Source organism: Carassius gibelio, chromosome A1 (assembly GCF_023724105.1).
Source record: "Carassius gibelio isolate Cgi1373 ecotype wild population from Czech Republic chromosome A1, carGib1.2-hapl.c, whole genome shotgun sequence".
NCBI lineage: Eukaryota > Metazoa > Chordata > Actinopteri > Cypriniformes > Cyprinidae > Carassius > Carassius gibelio.
Window position 1 is genome coordinate 6,798,972 of NC_068371.1, and position 12,667 is coordinate 6,811,638.

Here is a 12,667-nt window from a genome sequence, read left to right on the forward strand (position 1 = left end):
AATAGATGCAAGTAAATTGAGAAAATAATGCAGGTCTGAACAAAGGTACTTCAGCACACATTAATATATATATATATATATATATATATATATATATATATATATATATATATATATATATATATATATATTATAGACCAATATTTATGTATTAAGATTGCACTGACATTTTTATGTATATATATATTTTTAGGTTGCCATTTTTTAAGTGCAAAAAAAAACAATGTAGGAAAAAAGATGTCAAAGAAATGAAGAGTGAATGGTTTACCTGTAGTTTGAGCCCGACAGAAGCAGAACACACAGACGGAGGACAGGAGTGAAGAGAGGAGAACACACACCGGACACACACTGAACAGCAGCGTCCAGCAGAGCACACAGTCAGGAGGAGCGGAGGGTTCAGAACAGGAAGTCACTTGTTCTAGATTAACACAAATGTATCAATGAATGTTAATAAACATATTTTTGTTCTAGTCATTTTGATTTTTCACAGAGGAAGTTAAAGTTCTTTAGAATTACACAATGTAATAATATAGAATTTTTTTCTTACCTTCCAGAGAGACGAGTTGTGCGGTTTCCATAATAATACACTTCTGATGAGGTGATGATGCCTTTGTCATCTTTGTTTACCTTATTCTTTAGTTCTGCACAGTAGTACAGTCCCAGATCAGAGTCACTGATGTTGGAAATATGTAGATCATAAGAATTACTGTAGCGGTTGTAGATAGAGCTGAAACGCTGAAGTAACTTCAGTTCCCATTTCGTAAAATTTATTATGAGAGAGGGTTGATTTTCATGAGAGCAGTTTCTTATCCATACAATGACTACACCAGAAGTTAGAGACTGATCACAGTAGAGAGTGATGTTGTCTCCTGGTCTGACTTTCATCTCCACTTCTTCTCCATAGATTCTTGTCTGATGGAAGAGTAAAACTGTAAAAGAACAAAACAACTTTAACACTTCAAAATGTACAATATATTCAAAAATATTTCTACAAAATATTCACAGTGGTGACACTGTTATTAAAAAAGCTCTTAAAAACGACTGAATTTTTCTTTTTTTTCTTACACATAAGCATGATGAGAGCAACTCTTGACCTCTCCATCTCAGTGAGTGATTGTGAATAACTGACACTGGTGAGGATCTTAATGCAAACTTCATCTCTCATCTGATTGGTAAACATCACTGGAAAGTTTTACCTAAAATGGCCTGCATCATGAGGGGCTGGCAGTAAACTGATTTACTGTTTGTATGTAAGAAGTATGAGAAGTTTTACACAGTCACCTTAAAAACTTTTTTACTCTGATTTGGCTTTGTGATCAGCCAGCTGCAGTTCATAAAAATGCAAATGTTCAAGATTACTTTAAATTATTTTCAACAATATATTTATTTCAGACATGCAGATGTCCTTATTTGAGACATTTTATGCTTTACATTTCACGTGCAATTGTCCAGTTCATGCCTGTCATGAATGTCTAATATTCTTAATCAAAGTTTACATGCACAATTAATGAGGTTCTTTGTTTTATTGTAATAGGTTCAGTTTAACATCGAAACATCAAGGAACAGGAAACCCACAAGTTTTTCATTCAGACCGCTCACATTTCATTTGCAAAACATCATGAGACTCTCTCTTTCCATCTCTTGGTTGATCATTGGTCACAAAGCACACGTTTCCATTATCTTTGTGTGGTTTTGAGTGTAGGTTATAGTGCATATTTTGAAGGAGAGAAGTACTTGCTCAAACAATTTCTGCTAATGCTCTATGGTTAAACTGACACTGACAGATGTCCATCAAGATTAAATTAGCTACGTTAAATTATGAGACAGAAACATATGATACAGTCTTTTGTGTAACACGGTGTAATTTAACTAAATATAAGTGAAGATCAATAAATCATGTCCAACTACAAAATATAAGTGCAATGTTAAAGTCACAATCTGCACAGGGACACAAAGTTTGACGATCCAAATTCAATATATTTCAGGGGTAATCCAAAGCCATAGCCCATAAACAGGCATAAGGTCATAAACAAGGTAGTCAGTCCAAACAATTAGGAAAGAAAACTTAAGACAATAAGGATGATCAGGAAATCAGGCAAAGATATCAACTACAACAAAGGGACCAGAATACAAGGCTAAGAACAGCAGAGAGACACTTTCAAGACTAAGCAATGAATGAACGGGGGGGGGGGGGGGGGGGGTGATAGATACAGTGAGACTGAGACTGGAGTGAGACTAATTGGGTGATAGATACAGGTTTTTGCAATAGATGCTGAGTCCGTGCAAAGGATCACGGTATATGTAGTCCAGGGTAGAATGGCAAGAGTCAGGGGTGAAGTGCCCTCTGGTGGAGTACATGGGCACTCCAGCTGGAGATCGTAACAGTTAGCAAGACTTACTGGTCCTTATGGATCAAATAGATTTATAGGAGTGCATAAAGAACTGTTTTTTTTTTTTAAATTAAAGGAGAGCAAAGAGCCATGAATATGCCCAATTCTTGTTATGATAAATCTTGTGCTGGACAGAAAATTATAGTAAGGGCTGAAACCATAGCAAATTTTTCCCTTTTTTAGAATACCTCCTCAAGAACAAATTACAGCCTACATTAAATTTACTCAGTGACCATTAGTTAATTAGTTGATAAACCTGTGGGTCAAAAATCTATTCTAGTGATGATATTTGCCTGAGGTTTGCAATTTTTTATTAATATTTGAAAATGATTAAAAATAATATTAAAATCTGAACATGTGGTGTAAATTGTTAAATATGTCTGTGAGGTCCTAATAGAGATGTCTCTTCTCTTAATACGTCTTCAAACAAACAGGAAGCACAATCATATATGCAATAATGCAGATGTTGTTCAGTTGTTCAGCACTGTGTGCTGTCCACTGTGCTGTAATTGATACATACTCATCCATCAAAGGGTATTTTTGAAGTCTGCAGATGCAAATCAAGCCTTTGCAGACATTGCATTTTACACAAACCCACCACAAAAGCATTTCCAGACACAAACTAACCTATGTCCTATCTACATCTCTCTCATATGCACACAATCAGTAAACTGAATGGAAACATTTGTGGTTAAGATGGTTATCTTTTTACATGAGAATGAGACAAGACCTATCTTTGAGTGTAAACAAAGACATTTGGAAATAGGGTTTAAAAGAAAACCTTTTTATTAATTTACATCTACTTGATTTCAAATTTATTTTAAATGTACTTAAGAATCAATTATGCACCAGTGCGAATGATAACAAAAAAAGGAAAATAAGGAATGTATCTTACTACTTATGAGCAACTAAAATGAGCAGGAATGTAGTTTTTATTTTATTTTATTTTTTGGAGACAGCACTCAAAACTCAGGTTTTGCAGCCATGCATACTTTCCTGCTTATAAAAAAAGCATTATATATGTCAAATATGCATTATATACCTAATGAAAGCATTATATGATCATCACAGACACATTTTAAAGGGGTCATATGATGCAGTTAAAACATTTTCTCTTTCTTTGGAGTGTTACAAGTTGTCCGTGCATAGATAATATCCCTAAAGTTGCAAAGACTAAAGTCTCAAACCCAAAGAGATATTCTTTATTTAATCAAAGAGATATAACTTTTGTTCTCGCTGTAGTATTGTTGCTGCTGCCGCCATGTTTGAAGACGCTGTTTGATTTGTTGTGAAAGCGAAACTACTTTGTTTGGCCTTCTAAAAGAGGATATCCTCTTTGTCATGCCTAGAGCTGATCTGTGCTGGTCACTGAGAAAATACATTAACTTCATGCTTTGGATCTCCGGATCAGCTCTCACCGTGGACAAAGTGGAGTCCAGCCTGGGATCATCAAATGTGTTTGAGCAAGCTCCTTTGTCAAATCCACCGACCACGCCAAACTCAAGTCCTCCGGACATTCATCACTTTTGCCCGCCATGTGTGATGCTGTGTGTTGCGATGTGAAAGCGAGACTATTGTTTGGCCTTCCAAAAGAGGACACAGTTAGACATCAGTGGTTAAGTTGTATTTACAACACTATTCCAGAAATATTCAACCCAAATATTCAGATGTGTGCAGTTCTTTTTTTTTTTTTTTTTTGGAGGGCTGTTTCCTGGACCAGCAGCCTACAATGCGTCTGTGTTCAAAGGATGTTTTTATAAACTTTGCAAGGACAATCTGGTGGTTCTGACTCACAGCCTTTATTTTGTAGATTGAAAGAATTTGCCACTGATTCTTCAAACACGGGTTTTAAGCAGTTTTTTTTTGCTCCTAGCACATTCATGAATACATGCATACATACTGTACACATCTGTCATGAAAACAGAATCAAAAAAAGAAACAAATAGTGAGACTTAGCAATAGATAATGTGTCTGAATCTGGAACAGTAGATTGATTTATGTACAGATTTGTGCAATTTTACTCTATTTAGAACTGTTTAAATAAGGAGATATGCATATGTATTTACATAATACTTGAGAAAGGCAATAATTTAAGATGTAGAATGATTTAAGGAAATTAGTTACGTAACACAGGTAATGAGTCATACTGCATGTTACCTGTTTAAGCTGGAAATGGCATGGGGGAGGGGATTATGCCTAGATGTTCTAGTGCACAGAGTAGCGTCTGCCTGAGGGGAGAAGAGCAAACAGATTGTGTCTGGGGTGAGAGGGGTCTTTGATGATGTTACCTGCCCATTTCATAACTCCGTTGTCCGTTGCGGACTTCTTAAATCTGATTTGTTGACTGACTCAAACCAGAAAGTTATAGTAGAGCACAGAATCAACTGAATAATAGCTGAGTAAACCTGTGTCATCTGTGCCTATGGCAGGTTGAAATTTTCACAATGGAGTCTTTATCAGTGTCTCACTTCAGATCCTGAGAGATGGTTGTGCCCAGGAAACTGAATGACTCCACATGACAGTCAAAATACTCTCCATGATAGTGAGTGGAGGGAGAGTGAAGGGGGGGGGGGGGGGGGTTCTCCTGAAGTCCACAATCGTCTCCACAACTTTGACATACACGTCATCAAACTCACCAAACAAAAAAAAATTCCCTTTAGCCTTTGTTTGTGTTCGTATGTTGGTTATTATTATTTATTTGCTCGAAGGCATCTAGCTCACAATAATTCACGCACTAGGGAAGTTTCCTTATGGCTATCAAAATAAGGTTTGAGTTCATTTTAAGATTAATCTCTCATATAAACAATTTTTTTTTTCTTTTTTTTTTTTTCTTTTTTTTTTTTTTTGAAAAGTCTGGCATAAGTTAGTTCTGCAGTTTATCATTTAAACACAGTTTTAATATTTGGCATTTTTCAATTATTCAACAATAATCAACATAAAATTAAAGGTCTGGATGTTTCTTTAATTTAACCTTCTGTCTGTAAGCAGACTTGTCACCGTCCTGGATGAGGCCGACGACAGGAGCTTGACAGAGGGGTCTTTAGAGGTGCAGTCATTTGTGTAGAGAGAGAAGAAAAGTGGGGAGAAAACACAGCCCTGAGGAGTGCTGATGGTGTTGGATGTGAGTTCTTCCAGCCTCACTTGTTGCTGCATGTGTATTCTTTAACAATAACCAATATAACTGGTCTGGATATTTCTTTAATTCAATCACAGTCCCTTTTCTTATATCTTAGCTGTTCACCCAAAATTAAAATTTTATGAACATTTACTCACCTTCAGCATATCCAAGATGTACATGAGTTTGTTCTTTATCATACCTGCAACAAATATTTGTTTAGAGCTATATTTGACTGTTTTCACTTGTACGCAGTGCTTGATCTGTGCAAATTTCTTTACTGATTCAGCTGAGCAAAAAAAAATTCTTATGGTTATAGACCCATATTATGAACCAAGGTCTTGTATTTTAGAAGCAACATTTAGGAATACATTAAAAGCATCTTTATTGTGAATCGTTTTTTCTAACAAACATGCATCTTTTCACTTTAAAAGATGTTTATTGATGGACTGGTGTCATGTGGATAACTTGTGCTTTATTAAGGTGTTTAAACTCTCATTTAAATGGCATCCATTCACTGGAGAAATCCATTGGTGTGCAAGTGATGTCATCTCATCTACATTTTAGAAGGCGTAAATTTTCAACAAATCTTTGGGTGAACTCTTCAAGAAAGTCTCCAGGCTCTGGGTCTCATTTCAAAAGGCTTCTCTATCGAAAGGTTGCACTTGTCAGCTGCATAAGGTAATCAATAAGTCTCATTTCAAAAGTACCCGTTACATTCCAAAGTAAGATAGAAGATGCAGTAATTAATGTCTCACATGTTCAGCATTTGGAGCTGTCCAATGTGCTGAAGTCCTACTTAATTTAATTCACTATTCTGAAGTTTTAAGGACAGTGTGTGATGTGACAAAATAATGCAAATGTATCATTTACCGAAGAATGCCTAAAATACATTCCCTTTCTATCTTAAACAAATAACCTAGTAAATGGAAAATCCATTAGATATTATTGTCAGTAAAACAGCGTATAGAAAAATTGTAAAGGAGGTAATTTCATTACATGTATTACTTTTTTTCTAATTTTACCACATCTTTTGTGAATAAACCTTTCTTAAATAACTAGTCCTTAAAGCTCATCTCAATATTCCTGTAATTTCAGTTAATTCACTAATTATTTCTCTAGAGATCCAATGTTAACAGTAATTATGAACAAGTTCAGGAAAAACCTGAGATCAAAACTGCAACATCAGATCAGAACATCAGAAAATGAACTGTTTTGGACGTGGCTTGGATTAAACATTTTTAAAAGGCGATAAGTGTGTTGTCACAAAGCTTAACATAAGAATAGCATGCACCCATATAACATTCTAGCTTAGTTTTTTTAGCCAAAAGGTGGCGCTGTAACCTGAAAATGCCTATAACTGCACGTCAAATGAAAATGATTTCAGATACAACTCAAATACATCTAAAATTGTAATTAAAACGCCTGATTATACTCAGAGGTTTAAGTGTCATTTAATACCATCTGTGGTCTGGGTTTTTTTTCTGTTTTTTTTTTCTTTCTTTCTTTTTTTCTCTTTTTTTGTAGTAGTAGTATCTGAATAATTTCCTGATTATCTGATTGAGGAAGTATATACAGTACACTTACATTTATTAACACGTTGCAGTTAACTTTTTTCAACATGCTTCTTTCTGTTTTTGTCTGTTTTCACACTTTCATGCACATGTCCAGCATGCAGCCACACCAGATTAAACACAAACACTTGATGTTCATGATGTTCACTGTTGCATGCTCAAGTGGAAATATTTGGGGTGTGTACTCTCACCTTCATTTTCTTGAACAGTACAACCTGAGTCATCAGTACAAAGAAAAAAAAATACATTGCTGAGGCTAAATGCAAACATATTAAATTAACCACTGCCTAGTAACCATTTGTTAGGTGAATCAAGTTGAAAAAACAACAATGCTGTTCATTATATCACACTAATACATTTACACTGTAACGTTAATGTTAATTTAAAAAAAATTAAATTAAGTCAAATGTAAGAACACTTCTTATTTTTATTTAAGCATAAACATTCTGAGAATTCATTAAATAGTATGTTCTTTGTCTAGAACATAACTTATGATACATCAAACATCAACAAAACCATCAATACACTAATAAAAATAAAGTTTTTTGGGGGGGAATAAAACCAAAATTGGATGCCATAGGAGAAAATGCCACAAAGAATATAATTTGTCTCATTATTCTTAAAACCATCCGGTGCAAATTACTACTGAACAACATTTCTTTTATGTTCTGTTGGCTCGGACCTCAGAATAAACACTAAAGTCTGAACGCTGAACTGTTTTTTTCTTCAGCTTTTTCCGCCGTATGGAAGGCATGTCCAATGAAGCATAACATAATTCACCACCACCCTGGAAAACATGCATTTTTTTAATATATTAATATTTTTTTTAATCTGTTTTCTTCTTTGTAAATATAAATAATAGTGTATTTAAAACACATATTATATTATATTATATTATATTATATTATATTATATTATATTATATTATATTATATTATATTATATTATATTATATTATATTATATATAATGTATTAGGTAATATATTATATAGATATAATTTATATAACTTTAAACTATCAAGCAAGTGTACATTTCAAGTGTAAAATACAATACCTCAACATATCTGTTCTCAGTTTGTGTTTCAGCGACAGAATCTAAAGGAAAATAAAATAACGTAAGAGTCAACTTGGTTCAGATCAAATTAAGTGAGATTTAAAATTGTACTTCACAAGCTCAATTGACTGATCAAAGGCATTATATAAAGTTTTCATTACGGTGACTGTGATATTTTACCATTTTTATGTGATACTGTATGAAAGCAAATCTAGAGCTGTGATAACATCTGGCACATTATAGCTGTAATGTAATTGAGTTCAGGAGTGAAAGATCACCTGTAGTTTTCCTCTGACAGATGCAGTACACACAGATGGAGAAGAGGAGAACACACACTGGACACACACTGAACAGCAGCGTCCAGCAGAGCACACAGTCTGATGCAGGAGGTGTGGAGGAGGTGTTGAACCGCTCAGAACCAGGACACACTGGCTCTAAATCAAACATAAGCCATTTTTAAACAGTCTCACAATTCATTTAAGATACATGTTTTATTTTATATATTTAATTAATATATACATTTTATTTTAACATCCTATTACAATAAAAAATGTTGTTAAAGAATTAATTCACAATGATCCATTTAATTAATAGCAATTTATATACTACTTGATCTATGAATCAAATAGACTCTTTATTATTTGCTGATGTAGTTATCATTAATGAATGGTTTTAACTCAGGATTATCTGTGCGTTAGTTAAGAATTAATTCATGCACATTAGTGCACCCATAATGTAATGTTATGCCATAAAATTTTTATACCTAATAGATGCAGTTTCCTGCAGTTCTAAGTTTGACTGCAGGATTGTGTCAGCATAAGTACGGTATATCTGCAAGACTTTTCGTTAACTATATTAAAAATATTATGAAAATAAAAGAAAGAAGTTCTTTAACAAAAAACGAATCAACATGAACAACAGTGAAAATTTTTCTCACCCAAGACAGATAGACGAGTTTTCCAGTTTCCATACTCGTACTCAGATTTTTTATTTATGATGCCGTGTACATCTTTACTTATTTTATTTTCTGTTTTCGCACAGTAGTATATTCCCTCATCAGAGACACTGACATCTGTAATATGTAGATCATAGGAGTTACTGGAGCTGTTGAGCACGAAACTAAAACGTGGAAACTTCTCCTTGAACAGGTTTTCAGTCTCTATTAACAGAGATGGTTGATGCTCATGTGAGCAGTTTCTCAACCAAACAATCAGTGATCCTAATGGTATGACACAGTCACAGTAGAGAGTGATGCTGTCTCCTGCTTTAACTCTCATGCCCACTTCTGCCCCAAAGACTCTCTGCTGTTCACAGAACAAAACACCTGCAAAAGAAAATACAAGTTCCAATACATGAAAGAGGACTGTCAATCGAATCAATACAATGGCATAAAATGTAAAAATTAAAAACACAAATAGGGACGTACACACAAGTATGATGAATGTAACTCTTGCTCGCTCCATCTCAGTGACTGATCAGGATGAGGACCTTTAGTGTGAATGGTCTGGTTCATAGTGGTGGGAGGGGAGGTTTTTTTTTTTTTTTTTAAACAAGTAAAAAGCTCTTTTAGGTTTTCTCCACCAATTAAATAACTTCTTTGGCAACTTCATTTTGAATTACGACACATTTCAATGTAACAGAATGTTAAATAGTTTGTATATGTTTCAATATGTTAAAGTGCTCATTTTTTTTAAATACAACTGTGTAAAACTTTAAAAGAGGCAGAGAAGCCATACATTCAAACATGATCTTTTTTTTTTTTTTTTTATTTATTATATATTTATTTATTAAATTTTTTGACAATATTATTATGTTTAATGTGACGATGGAGATGACCTAAAGTGCTGATCGTCATTATGGGTTTCCTGTATTGCATATTCCAGCTACATGGCTATTTTTTCATTGGTTTCTAAACCTCCAAGAATTAATGTACCTGTGTTTTGTTTATTTGTATAATAAGGCATTTACTTGAAGATGTTTATTGTTGTTAGAAACCTATTTTTGTTTCTGGCTGTAACCACAAAGTGTTCCATTCACTTACTAGTGTGCGTAATCATAAGCTTGTGGTTTTCTGTTTTAGCTTATCTAAATTGTGTTTCAGCTCCCAGAAATGGTAGAAGAACTCACTCCACTTCAGAGAAATCCAGCCTTATTCTTTGCAGCAGTAGACTGAATTATGAGTGAAGAAAAAAATATTTAAATAGAATGAAAGAGTTTCAGCACCAGAGACAGTGAACAGCATGATGATAGCCATAAATAAACATGCTGCTATGTTCACTGTATTTGAGGAAAATTACACGGTTCTGCAGAAACAAACATTGTCATGTCTTTATATTAATGAGATTGCAATCCTTATTGTTCTTAATATAATCTTTTATGTTTTTCATTGTATGTCAGTTTAATTTAGCAATATGTAATGTGTGTATGATAATATATAAAATTATTATAATTATTAATATATAATAATTAGATTATCATGGATTTTGAATGCTCCAATAAAAATTATATTTATTTTATATATTTACTCAATTTAAAATACATAATTTGAATTAATTAAAAAATAAATCAATATAAAAAACATTGATTGTCAAAAAAAAAGACCTGTAAAATAAACTCATTTATATACAGATTGTTAAAATGACCAAAAAAGAAGTAAATATTTGCAAGAGGACAATCACAAAGACCACTGGAAACATTTGTGGTTTAAACGTTACCTTAGAAAAAAAAAGAGAAGGCTGGACTCTGTGAATAGCTAGCACTGAATTCACACAAGAAAACCACTTCTTACATCCTGTTGCATCAAAAAGCCCCTGTTGCATCTTGTAATGCAGCATGCAATGTTTACGATATATACCTATATCAGTCTGATCAAGCAAATGCTGTTTCTGCCCTGCCATTGAAGACCAGGCCAGGATGGTAAATCCTAACTAACCAGCGGACCGATATTGATCCGCATATGATATGTTGTTATATGATCATTCTCAAATGTCCAAGCAAAGTCTGTCATCAAAGTATTTCTGTATAATTGCCTGATGAAATGGTTTGTGGGTAAGTGATTTTGATGTCATCGTCTGTAATTGTATGGAAAACCAGACTAGTTTCAACATTGACTATTAGCCACTAGATAGAGCCATTGGGTGATCATAACTCTTTTACTCTTTTGAACTGTATTCATATATATATATATATATATATATATATATATATATATATATATATATATATATATATATATATATATATATATATATATATATATATATATATATATATACATAAATACATTTTTTAAGGCTCTCTGCTGAAACAAAACACATGCAAAAGAAAATACAAGTTAAAATAAATGAAAGAGGACTGAAAATCTAATCAATACAATGTCATAAAATATCAAATTTAAAAACACAAATATGGCCGTACACTCAAGTATGATGACTGTAACTCCTGCTCGTTCCATCTCAGTGACTGATAAAGGTGAGGGTCTTCAGTGCGGATGTCCGCTCTTATTTGATTAGCTGTGGTGGGACATATTTCTGCTAAAGATTTTTGATAAACTTAAGGGATGGAATTTTTTGGAATATGTGTGTGTGTGTGTGTGTGTGTGTGTGTGTGTGTGTGTGTGTGTGTGTTCCATTACACTTGTGGGCTCTATGCAAGCAGCTCAGATATTGCACTTTAAAATGCACACATATATTCACAAGGTGTGGTTTCCTGTGCTTCTTTCTGAGAGAAGAGCTTACCTTACTCCTTAAACATATCGTTAGCAAAAATAATACCAGTCACAAATACCACTGGACACTTTTTAGTTGTTACAACACTTCTAAAGAACTACTAGAACTTCAAGAGATGCTGGACTCTCTTTACTGGAAATGTAACCTGTGCACACAACAAGAATGAATTCACACATTAAACAACAAACCACTTCTTACATTCTGTGGCCCCTAAAGACCACTTTATAATGTTTAATAGCCGTAAAGTCCATAATATGTAGATATACATCTTGATCACTGTTTTCTTTAATAATTATCATAACACATGATATGTAACTGAATCTTTGCAATTTACAAACTTACAATAGCCAAATTCTCACATAAATTAATGTTAGTTCCATATATACACCACCTAAAAAGATTAAATTATCATTTGATATATTATACTGAAACAAAAGGCATAGATACAGACTAATATGAAATTTAGATATAAATATACAAATTTAGCATTCTAATATTACTCATATTATCATAATAACAGTGTCAGGACTTACATGTAAAATAAATGCTATTGATATTACTGTTATCTCATGTTTAGACATATTTTCTACTTTATATGTAGATTTACTTATTTCTTTATTTTTTAATAAAGATACATTTCTGAGTGCACCTGAAAGAACAGACTTTGAATATTAGCTACTAGTTGAAGACTGTTTTGCTTTGCATTGTAATTATTTCCTGTTGTGTTGACTTGTTGTTAATTAATCCACCACAAAAGTTGATTCTGGAGCATTTAATGACAAATCTAAATTGAATTAATGCTATG

General features: G+C 33.3%; 1 protein-coding gene across 12 annotated transcripts in view; it reads right to left on the reverse strand.

Annotated features, from left to right (window-relative positions):
- LOC127970172 (uncharacterized) overlaps positions 1-12,667 on the reverse strand; it is a 139,979-nt gene that overhangs the window by 80,931 nt on the left and 46,381 nt on the right. For 3 of the 12 annotated variants that reach the window (XM_052573154.1, XM_052573228.1, XM_052573021.1), the window contains exons 1-3: positions 9,072-9,260; positions 8,413-8,568; positions 8,135-8,175 (exon numbers count right to left, since the gene is read on the reverse strand). In XM_052573154.1, coding sequence (XP_052429114.1) covers positions 8,135-8,175; positions 8,413-8,568; positions 9,072-9,104 — 230 coding nt within the window. In that variant the 5' untranslated portion in view covers positions 9,105-9,260. Of the gene's footprint in view, positions 1-7,635; positions 7,867-8,134; positions 8,176-8,412; positions 8,569-9,071; positions 9,261-12,667 lie in introns of those variants that run through there. The other 9 variants (XM_052572602.1, XM_052572685.1, XM_052573086.1 and 6 more) reach the window with 5 other exon arrangements.